Source organism: Penaeus vannamei, chromosome 29 (genome assembly GCF_042767895.1).
Source record: "Penaeus vannamei isolate JL-2024 chromosome 29, ASM4276789v1, whole genome shotgun sequence".
NCBI lineage: Eukaryota > Metazoa > Arthropoda > Malacostraca > Decapoda > Penaeidae > Penaeus > Penaeus vannamei.
The window spans coordinates 23,302,727-23,315,226 of NC_091577.1; the positions used below are offsets into that span (position 1 = coordinate 23,302,727).

At 35.8% G+C, this 12,500-nt stretch overlaps 2 protein-coding genes across 2 annotated transcripts in view; both read left to right on the forward strand.

The window, feature by feature from the left end:
• The window catches only part of LOC113807441 (uncharacterized), a gene marked incomplete in the record, with an annotated part of 18,496 nt that extends 11,984 nt beyond the window's left edge, over positions 1–6,512 (forward strand). The window contains 1 exon segment of the mRNA XM_070142507.1: positions 6,074–6,512. Coding sequence (XP_069998608.1) covers positions 6,074–6,091 — 18 coding nt within the window.
• A 3,139-nt stretch (positions 6,513–9,651) lies between these two features.
• The window catches only part of LOC113807440 (uncharacterized), a 4,131-nt gene continuing 1,282 nt past the window's right edge, over positions 9,652–12,500 (forward strand). Inside the window, exons 1-5 of the mRNA XM_070142508.1 lie at positions 9,652–9,813; positions 10,117–11,538; positions 11,666–11,977; positions 12,149–12,346; positions 12,461–12,500. The exon at positions 12,461–12,500 is cut by the window's right edge and continues 32 nt beyond it. Of these exons, the coding sequence (XP_069998609.1) occupies positions 10,228–11,538; positions 11,666–11,977; positions 12,149–12,346; positions 12,461–12,500 (1,861 nt within the window). The 5' untranslated portion in view covers positions 9,652–9,813; positions 10,117–10,227. The remainder of the gene's footprint in view (positions 9,814–10,116; positions 11,539–11,665; positions 11,978–12,148; positions 12,347–12,460) is intronic.

Consider the following 12,500-nt stretch of genomic DNA (forward strand, 5'->3'; position numbering starts at 1 on the left):
ATATATGTACATGTATATGTGTATATATACTTATCTATAAATATGATTATGTATATATATATGAATATATATACACACATACACATATATGGTCACACACACATATATTTATGTATATATATGCATGTGTATATATATGTATATATATATATATATAATCTGTACACATATATACATACATACTACATATATGTGTATACATATGTAGCTGTCTGTCTGTCTGCCTATCTATCTACACATACATACATATATACATATATATAAACATATATATATAAACATAAATATATTAACATATATATATTATATATAAACATATATATAAACATATATAAATTATGAATACATACATACATATAAATACATATGTATATATGTATATATATTTATATATATATACACACACACACATACATATATGCATATACATATATATACATAACAGATAGATACGCACATAAGTAAAAACATCCCGGTACCCAGACGACACTTGGTAACTCTCTCGGGTTGGGACTTGTTGTGCTACGGCGATATGACGTCACGGAAGGGAATGGCAAGTGATGAATTTCATGAACAGTCGTCAGGTGTGCGATTTCACACTCGCACACTTCACTGTACATATTTTATACTGAGATAAAAGTGGGAATCAATAGAATAGCTGATCATCGACCTGACTTTGCTTTAGTTATCGATCCCTGCTTGCACATAGACGGTATACGCTGATCAGCTGACCTGCCGAACACTAGACTCACAGTGATAACATGCAACTGATGTGGAGTGATTTCCGAGGGTAAATTGGTGATTAGTTGTGTATTACCCGCAATGTTAACTGCTAATCATGGTTGATGTGATTACAGTTCTAAATTGATCTCTGAGTTTCTCTTTATTATCTACTGTTCATAATTATATGTCAGAAATAGTAATCAATGAACAGAAACGGAGTCATTAACTGTCCCTAAAATGTCACTGATATTATGGAATGTATATATATCTATTTATCTATATAAAAACACACGCATTTATCTGTATGTATATTGATGTATCTATACATACGTTTTACATATAGTCTCAATTTCCTCAGAAGTCAATGACATTTCGATTTTCTTCTTCTCGAGCGCATTACTAAGTAACATAGTAAAATAACATTTAAGGGGAAGACATAGAGAGAATGAGAGAGAAAGAAAGGGAGCAAAGAAACAAAAGAGGAATGGGACAAATGAAAAATTAACGTACAGGAAAGAAAAAGATATACAAGTGAATAGAGAAGAATGGTAGGATGGCGAACAGAGAGGCAGAAAGGCAGAGAAAAAGAAATGGAAAACAAGAAAGAATAAGAAAGATACGAATGGAACTAAGGAAAGAAAACGACGGATAATAATAAAAATAAATAAATAAAAAGATTGGAGCGAGCAGAGAGAGAGAAAGAGATAAGAGCAAAGAAATGATGGGAAAAGTGTGAAATAGATAAACAAAAACAAGAAATATATCAATGGATTTCCTTCCTCCGTGACGTAGTCGTGACGTACCATCACAGGTTTCAACCCGTGAGAGTTTCCAAGTGTCGCTAGCACATTGAAAAGCAATGGGAGAAACTGCATAGGAATATCTTTGATTATAGCATAAATTACACAATACACACATACATCAAAAACATGGAAACACACATACACCCATACATATGTACACATCCAACACCAGTCACAAATGCATCAACATAACACATAGGGATACGCATATAGTCATACATATTTAAGTACGAATATGCATATCTAGATGTTTGTCTTATCTGTTATCCAAATTTCTACCTATCCTCCTATTCATAATTTTATTGGGAATGAAGGTTTGTGGATATTCATGATATAATTAATACACATTTAAATATCAGGATTAACTTTCTTGCCGAAAAGTCTAGATATCTGATTATTGCGTTTATTCATTACCTTAAAATATTAACTCAAATAACGAAAGCGTAATAAAATTGTACAACACAAACACATAAACACAAACGCACGCACGCACGCACGCTCGGACACACGAGTATTCAGGATAAAGATATGTTTACATTCAACACAGATGCATACACATACACCTGTCCGTATATCTTATCTTTCTATCTATACAGTGCTTGTACCTGTTTATCTGTTTATATTTGTGTATATGCATGTATGTATACTTTATTCCATTTTTAGGCAAGGTTGAAATCCAAAAAGGAAAACAAATATCAGCACAAGTTCGAGCGTATTGCGCGCGCAGCTGGGATATCGCGTTCCAACTTGTCTCGCGTCGGAGCCCTATAAATAGCGGACACACCGACGTTGCAGTCAGTGCTCGCTCGGTGAGCAACGTGAAAACAGTGCAACATTAGAAAGTGTCACTCTCCCATCTTGAAGCATACTTGTGCATTTAAGGAAAGAAGATATTGAAATTCGTTGTGCAAATTCACTGGTGTTTGAACTTAGATAACAATTGCTGGATTAATATTAAGGTAAGAATAACATTTTAGAGACCTTGAAATAAACAAAATTGTATGATATACCGTAGACTTCATACGGTCGTTCCTGAAAATCCCATTTCAGACTCTACCGGATATCTCTTAGTGTAATTAAAACTGGTGTCAGTAAGATTCTAATTTTTGTATGAAACATTAATAAAAATTACATCTCGTAATTAGCAGGAACAAACATTTGACAGAAGTCCAGTTAGTCCCACTGATTTATGCCCTAACCTCTGTTTAGTAATTAGAAAATAGGTGTAGATGAAACTAACATGTGTTTTCTGTTTTGCAGAATACACTGTGAAGAATTACTAGAACATTTAGGAGAAACTTGAAGATCTCCAGAGCACGGTTGCTGTCGCCCTCACAGCCAAACCTTCTGAACAAACTTTTCCTCGAGAACATGGCTGACAAAACTCCACCTTACATTCCGGAGGATTACCTTCCCCTGGAGGAAGAGACTGCTCTTCGATCTCAAGTTGTTCGAACCAACTCATTGTTCTGTCAGTCTCTACTGCGGGAAATGTCTGAGAATTCATTGATTTTGCTTCCCAAAGCACAGAAATCAGATAAAGATCTAGCCAAGAGTGATTATTTCTCTTCTGAATCGAAAGAAAATTCGAACGTGACGCCGGATTCGTTATTCAAATTAATAAGGCGATGCAGTGGCATGAAGACTTCAGTATCAGGAAATATGTTTAATGACCAGATAGAGAAAATATCAAGCAATGTGCCTTCAGATATTTCCTCAAAGGAAACGTCAAATAAAACGGCGCCTGAACTACCGATGGAAAGATTCTGCAGCACAAATAGAGACATTTCCGCCAAAGAAGTGGAGGTTCTATCAAGTCAAGTCCCGTCTAAAGAATTCTCTCTGAAGAGGTCGAGGAACCTATCTGGTGAGGGAGAATCTGAGGATTCATTCGAAAAGAGAGCTAGGGTTTCAGCAGAGGAAATTGGTACAGGAGGGCAAGAAAAGGAAATGTTTCTTATTTCACCGGTTATGTCACCAATTACACAAGACATGCCACCTGAGGCTCCATCAGAAGGAACTATGACAGAAACAAATGTAGAATGCGGGGTCTCGCCTAATGAAGATAAGTCAGAAGGCCAAGTAGCAGAGGAAGAGGAAGAGAAATCTGATGCCAACATGACCAGTGAGGAATCCATGGATGTTCCAAGTGTGGAATCTGGGAAAATGTCTCAGAGGTCATCATCTGTGCCAGATCAACAGCAGGTGTCAATCGCTGTTGATAAAGAAAAAAGTTCTGAAGGCGACAGGTGTTCAATTTGTGGAAAAAGAAATTGTCCTTCAGATCCTAAACTGCGTTCGAAAATAACCATTGCCAGTGAGAAATCCACAGATGTAACAACTGCAGAAGCTGAGAAAATGTCTCAGAGTTCATCTGTGCCAGATCAACAGCAGGTGTCAGTTGCTATTGCTGAAGAAAAAACTTCTGAAGGCGACAGGTGTTCGATTTGTGGGAAAAGAAATTGTCCTGCAGATCCTAAACTGCGTTCGAAAATAAGCCAAATGCCCATGCCCCAAAAGTCACTTGTTGGGAAATCAAAGTCTCCACGAAAGTCCAAGTTCTCCCAGGTTAATGTTATGAAGGTGAAGAAGACGAAGACTCCATTCAAACACTGCATTAATACTCGAAGTTTAACAAACAGATTGGCTAAACGCATCGCTAATCACACACCACTTCATGTCTTCAAGTTAAAGGTAACGTAAGCATTAGTAGGCATAGCTAATTGTTTCTATATCACATATTTGATATTTTGGCTTTCATTGTGCTTTAGTACTTTTCCAAATGTTTTCGAAAGTTCAACAAATTATTATTGGTCAATAGGGTCAGCTCTTCAAAGCAGTGGAAGATGGAGATGTGGTAAAAGTGCAGGAATTAATACAAGATACAGGAGCAGCTGTGAGGAAAAACAAGAGCAGATGCACACTCCTTCACACTGCAGCGTCTCACAACCAAGCGGATGTGGTGATGTTTCTGCTGAAATTGATCAGTCCCAATATTACCAACGAGGAGGGACAGACTCCAGCTCACGTGGCCGCTGAAAAGGGTCACACACAAGTGCTGAAACTTTTAATGAGTGACTCTGACTTCGATGCCGACAAGAGGGATAATTGCCACAACACAGTAAAAACCCTGGTAAGTAGTTATGATTGAAAGATAGTACAGTAGCATTTCAATCACACAAGCTTTCACCCGATAGTCTAGCATGAAAATGTTAACTGTAGAGTTGTAGAATGTAGTTCATTGTGCAATATGCGTTTTCATTTGGAGTATTTTCTTTTCTAAGAGTTTTCTTTTCTCTCTAAGCTTGGTGGCCATCTGTTCAAGGCCGTATTAGAAGGGAACAAGAAAGAAGCAGAAAGACTGTTGGCAGTTGGTGCAGACCCAGACAGTCACGGTGGAAAGCTGGTGAATGGAGTGTTGGCACGAGAGCTTGGAGTGACTACAGCTGGCCTCCTTGCCAGTGCCCTGAATATGGAATGGGCTGTAACCATGTTTGCCAAGGTAATCATCTTAGATCTCTTATATCCTCAAATTGTCAACAGTGTCTTGGGAATATAAAACTTGTATAGCGTAATGTAAGCTTTAGAAAATTAACATTGATTCCAAATGTTTCAGAATGCAAGAAATGATAAAACTGGTGAAACTGGCTTTCTGACATCAGATGTCTCAAACTCCGTGCAGCTTAAAGTGAGTGACGTATTTTTATATGAATTGTATTATATACTTGCTTTCTCTTTTACCAATCACTCTATAACTAATCTTATTTATTCCCTCATTACTTTACATTCCACTAATGACAGGCATCTTTAAATTTCAGGTTCCCTCACGACAATTTCGTGTGAGACATGCAACGGCAATTCAAGGTGCTGATGTGTACAAGATGGACAAGGAGGCACGAGGCTTTGTTCGCATCTTTAACTTCAGTTGTTTCAAGGACAGATCCGACCTGAACCTTCAGCAACTCGACTACGATGCTTGCATAATGTCAGATGTATTTGATAAGATGGGATACATGTGTAAAACACACTCGTCACTCACGGCTCAGCAGACTAAGGAGGTCTTGAAAAACATTAGGGATGGTGATGAGCTAACAGACGTCGGATGTGCTATATTTGTCATTTGTGGATATAGTGTAAATGGCAGGAGTGTTCTTACGTCTGACATGAAATGTGTAGACATCGACTATATGTTGAATGCGTTCAAAGATTCCGAATGTCCTCAGCTCAAAAACAAACCCAAACTTTTCATTTTTAACTTGTTTAACATGAATGAAGTTATCGAGACTTCAAGCAGTGAAAGTCCAAAAGTGATGAGGTTGACAGATCCCCTGAACGACATGGCTTGTGTATATTCGAACAGCATTGGTGTGAACTGCGTCCCGAATGGGAAAGGAACCTCCTTCAGCTGGTCCTTGTGTCGCACTTTGGCAGAACATGGTGCTGAGCATGAACTTTGTGATTTTTACAGAGAATTCCTGAAAGAATACAACAAGAGCTCTCCTAGTTTCTCACCTGAATTGAGGTACTTTGGCTTCACCAAGAAATTCTTCTTTAATCCTATGTAAATTGAATGAGACCCTCTTTGAAGGGAGTTTCATCTGATTCACACACCATGAATTCAAGAGATCTTCAACAGCAATTACTTGAGGCATTAGATTTTTAATTATCTATTATATAAAGAAATTGCACTGGACAAACTTCGGGTATTGGGACAAACAGAAAAGTCACATTGTGTTATAATTTCGATGAATAATTATCAATGAAATATTTCAGGTAAAATGTTTATATTCTTTTACATATTTTATTGGTTCTCGAAATATTTATAAATTATTTTATATTATATGTTTTTGTAGAGGAAGATTACTATATACTAATATAGACACATTATTTATTCATCAAGTTTATGTAAATAATGTACAAAATATATCTAGTCATTCAAATGTTGTACATTAAAAGCTTTTAGTGTAAATATATATTTCTTTTGTATTAAGCATTTTCATATCCTGTTTTTAAAATCTCTATCAATATCTATAGAAAATAAGTATATACAAAAATGTATATATGCATATATATCATCATCAATGAACATGACATAATACCAAACATTACAGTGGTTGGGATTTCGGGATGCTACACAAAAGGGTTATATATACTTATGCATGTATATATGTATATACTTACATATTCATAAATACATGTATATATACACACATATATGCATACATCATATGTATATGTATATATATATATACAGAAAGAGTGAGAGAGATTTATGTATGTATTAGTATATACAGTGCGTGAATATATTCATAGATAGAATGATACATACAGTACATACATAAAGATATACATACTTAAATGCGTATTAGTATGCATATATATATATATGTTGATAAATATGTATATATATGTACACATATATATACATATATGTTGATAAATATGTATATATATGTACACATATATATACATATATGTTGATAAATATGTATATATATATGTACACATATATACATATTTGTTGATAAATATGTATATATATGTACACATATATATATGTACACATATGATATATATATGTACACATACGATATATATATGTACACATATGATATATATATATATATATATATATATATATATATAGATATATATATATCATATATGTACACATGTGATATATATGTATACATATGTACACATATGATAGATATTTATGTACACATATATACATATATAAACATACACACAAATGTATATGTATTTATGAATATATGTACATATATATGTGAATATATACTTATTTATAAATATGCATATGTATATATATGAATATATATATACTCATACACATATATGATCACACACACATATTTATGTATATATATATAATCAGCACACATATATACATACATACTACATATATGTATATACATATGTAGCTGTCTGTCTGTCTGCCTATCTATCTACACATACATACATATATACATATATATAAACATATATATATATATATATATATATATATATATATATTAACATATATATATATATAAATAAATAAATATATATATATTATATATAAACATATATATATATATAAACATATATTTATTTATAAATACATACATACATATAAATACATATGTATATATGTATATATATTTTTATATATATATATATATATATATATATATATATACACACACACATATATGCATATAAATATATATACATAACAGATAGACACGCACATAAGTAAAAACATCCCGGTGCCCAGACGACACTTGGTAACTCTCTCGGGTTGGGACTTGTGCTACGGCGATATGACGTCACGGAAGGGAATGGCAAGTGATGAATTTCATGAACAGTCGTCAGGTGTGCGATTTCACACTCGCACACTTAACTGTGCATATTTTATATTGAGATAAAAGTGGGAATCAATAGAATAGCTGATCATCGACCTGACTTTGCTTTAGCTATCGATCCCTGCTTGCACATAGACGGTATGCGCTGATCAGCTGATCTGCCGAACACTAGTTTCATAGTGATAACATGCAACTGGTCATGTGGAGTGAGTTCCGTGTGTAAATTGGTGATTGGTTGTGTATTACCCGCAATGTTAACTATTAATAATGGTTGATGTGATTACAGCACTAAATTAATCTTTGAGTTTCTCTTCATTTTCTTTACTGTTCATAATTGTATGTCAGAAATAGTAATGAATGAACAGAAATGGAGTCATTAACTGTCCCTAAAATGTCACTGATATTAAGGGATTTATATATATATATTCATCTATCTAAAAACACTCATTTATCTGTATGTATATTGATGTATCTATACATATGTTTTATATATAGTCTCAATTTCCTCAGAAGTCAATCACATTTCGATTTTCTTCTTCTCGAGCGCACTCTGCAGAGAATCCGCTAAGTAAGATGGGAAATAGCATTTAAGTGAAAGACATAGAGAGAATGAGAGAGAAAGAAAGGAAGCCAAGAAATAAAAGAGGAATGGGACAAATGAAAAAGTAACGTACAGGAAAGAAAAAGATATACAAGAAAACAGAGAAGAATGGTAGGATGGCGAACAGAGAAAGAGGAGGGGGGCAGAGAAAGAGAAATGGAAAACAAGAAAGAATAAGAAAGATAAAAATGGAACTAAGGAAGGAAAACGACGGAGAATAATAATAATAATAAAAAATGGAGGGGCAGAGAGAGAAAGAGATAAGAGCAAAGAAATGATGGGAAAAGTGTGAAATAGATAAACAAAAACAAGAAATATATCAATGGATTTCCTTCCTCCGTGACGTAGTCGTGACGTACCATCACAGGTTTCAACCCGTGAGAGTTTCCAAGTGTCGCTAGCACATTGAAAAGCAATGTGAGAAACTGCATAGGAATATCTGTAATTATAGTACAAATCACACAATACACACATACATCAAAAACAGGGAAACACACATACACCCATACATATGTACACATCCAACACCAGTCACAAATGCATCAACATAACACATAGGGATACGCATATAGTCATACATACTCAAGTACGAATACGCATATCTAGATGTTTGTCTTATCTGTTATCCAAATTTCTACCTATCCTCCTATTCATAATTTTATTGTGAATGAAGGTTTGTGGATATTCATGATATAATTAATACACATTTAAATATCAGGATTAACTTTCTTGCCGAAAAGTCTAGATATCTGATTATTGCGTTTATTCATTACCTTAAAATATTAACTCAAATAACGAAAGCGTAATAAAATTGTACAACACAAACACATAAACACAAACGCACGCACGCACGCACGCTCGGACACACGAGTATTCAGGATAAAGATATGTTTACATTCAACACAGATGCATACACATACACCTGTCCGTATATCTTATCTTTCAATATATACAGTGCTTGTACCTGTTTATCTGTTTATAATTGTGCATATGCGTGTATGTATACTTTATTCCATTTTTAGGCAAGGTTGAAATCCAAAAAGGAAAACAAATATCAGCACAAGTTTGAGGGTATTGCGCGCGCAGCTGGGATATCGCGTTCCAACTTGTCTCGCGTCGGAGCCCTATAAATAGCGGACACTCCGACCTTGCAGTCAGTGCTCGCTCGGTGAGCAACGTGCAAACAGTACAACATTTGAAAGTGTCACTCCACCATCTTGAAGCATACTTGTGCATTTAAGGAAAGAAGATATTGAAATTTATTGTGCAAATTCACTGGTGTTTGAACTTAGATAACAATTGCTGGATTAATATTAAGGTAAGAATAACATATTTTAGAGACCTTGAAATAAACGAAATTGTGTGATATACCGTAGACTTTATACGGTCGTTCCTGAAAATCCCATTTCAGACTCTACCGGATATCTCTTAGTGTAATTAAAACTGGTGTCAGTAAGATTCTAATTTTTGTATGAAACATTAATAAAAATAACATCTCTCAATTAGTAGGAACAAACATTTGACAGAAGTCCAATTAGTCCCACTGATTTATGCCCTAACCTCTGTTTAGTAATTAGAAAATAGGTGTAGATGAAACTAACATGTGTTTTCTGTTTTGCAGAATACACTGTGAAGAATTACTAGAACATTTAGGAGAAACTTGAAGATCTCCAGAGCACGGTTGCTGTCGCCCTCACAGCCAATCCTTCTGAACAAACTTTTCCCCGAGAACATGGCTGACAAAACTCCACCTTACATTCCGGAGGATTACCTTCCCCTGGAGGAAGAGACTGCTCTTCGATCTCAAGTTGTTCGAACCAACTCATTGTTCTGTCAGTCTCTACTGCGGGAAATGTCTGAGAATTCATTGATTTTGCTTCCCAAAGCAAAATCAGATAAAGATTTAGCCAAAAGCGATTATTTCTCTTCTGAATCGAAAGAAAATTCGACGCCGGATTCGTTATTCAAATTAATAAGGCGATGCAGTGGCATGAAGACTTCAGTATCAGGAAATATGTTTAATGACCAGATAGAGAAAATATCAAGCAATGTGCCTTCAGATATTTCCTCAAAGGAAACGTCAAATAAAACGGCGCCTGAACTACCGATGGAAAGATTCTGCAGCACAAATAGAGACATTTCCGCCAAAGAAGTGGAGGTTCTATCAAGTCAAGTCCCGTCTAAAGAATTCTCTCTGAAGAGGTCGAGGAACCTATCTGGTGAGGGAGAATCTGAGGATTCATTCGAAAAGAGAGCTAGGGTTTCAGCAGAGGAAATTGGTACAGGAGAGCAAGGAAAGGAAATGTCTCTTATTTCACCGGTTATGTCACCAATTACACAAGACATGCCACCTGAGGCTCCATCAGAAGGAACTATGACAGAAACAAATGTAGAATGCGGGGTCTCGCCTAATGAAGATAAGTCAGAAGGCCAAGTAGCAGAGGAAGAGGTAGAGAAATCTGATGCCAACATGACCAGTGAGGAATCCATGGATGTTCCAAGTGTGGAATCTGGGAAAATGTCTCAGAGTTCATCATCTGTGCCAGATCAACAGCAGGTGTCAATCGCTGTTGATAAAGAAAAAAGTTCTGAAGGCGACAGGTGTTCAATTTGTGGAAAAAGAAATTGTCCTTCAGATCCTAAACTGCGTTCGAAAATAACCACTACCAGTGAGAAATCCACAGATGTAACAACTGCAGAAGCTGAGAAAATGTCTCAGAGTTCATCTGTGCCAGATCAACAGCAGGTGTCAGTTGCTATTGCTGAAGAAAGATCTGAAGGCGACAGGTGTTCGATTTGTGGGAAAAGAAATTGTCCTGCAGATCCTAAACTGCGTTCGAAAATAAGCCAAATGCCCATGCCCCAAAAGTCACTTGTTGGGAAACCAAAGTCTCCACGAAAGTCCAAGTTCTCCCAGGTTAATGTTATGAAGGTGAAGAAGACGAAGACTCCATTCAAACACTGCATTTATACTCGAAGTTTAACAAACAGATTGGCTAAACGCATCGCTAATCACACACCACTTCATGTCTTCAAGTTAAAGGTAACGTAAGCATTAGTAGGCATAGCTAATTGTTTCTATATCACATATTTGATATTTTGGCTTTCATTGTGCTTTAGTACTTTTCCAAATGTTTTCGAAAGTTCAACAAATTATTATTGGTCAATAGGGTCAGCTCTTCAAAGCAGTGGAAGATGGAGATGTGGTAAAAGTGCAGGAATTAATACAAGATACAGGAGCAGCTGTGAGGAAAAACAAGAGCAGATGCACACTCCTTCACACTGCAGCGTCTCACAACCAAGCGGATGTGGTGATGTTTCTGCTGAAATTGATCAGTCCCAATATTACCAACGAGGAGGGACAGACTCCAGCTCACGTGGCCGCTGAAAAGGGTCACACGCAAGTGCTGAAACTTTTAATGAGTGACTCTGACTTCGATGCCGACAAACGGGATAATTGCCACAACACAGTAAAAACCCTGGTAAGTAGTTATGATTGAAAGATACTATAGTAGCATTTCAATCACACAAGCTTTCACCCGATAGTCTAGCATGAAAATGTTAACTGTAGAGTTGTAGAATGTAGTTAATTGTACAATATGCGTTTTCATTTGGAGTATTTTCTTTTCTAAGAGTTTTCTTTTCTCTCTAAGCTTGGTGGCCATCTGTTCAAGGCCGTATTAGAAGGGAACAAGAAAGAAGCAGAAAGACTGTTGGCAGTTGGTGCAGACCCAGACAGTCACGGTGGAAAGCTGGTGAATGGAGTGTTGGCACGAGAGCTTGGAGTGACTACAGCTGGCCTCCTGGCCAGTGCCCTGAATATGGAATGGGCTGTAACCATGTTTGCCAAGGTAATCATCTTAGATCTCTTATATCCTCAAATTGTCAACAGTGTCTTGGGAATATAAAACTTTTATAGCGTAATGTAAGCTTTAGAAAATTTACTTTGATTTCTAATGTTTCAGAATGCAAGAAATGATAAAACCGGTGAAACTGGCCTTCTGA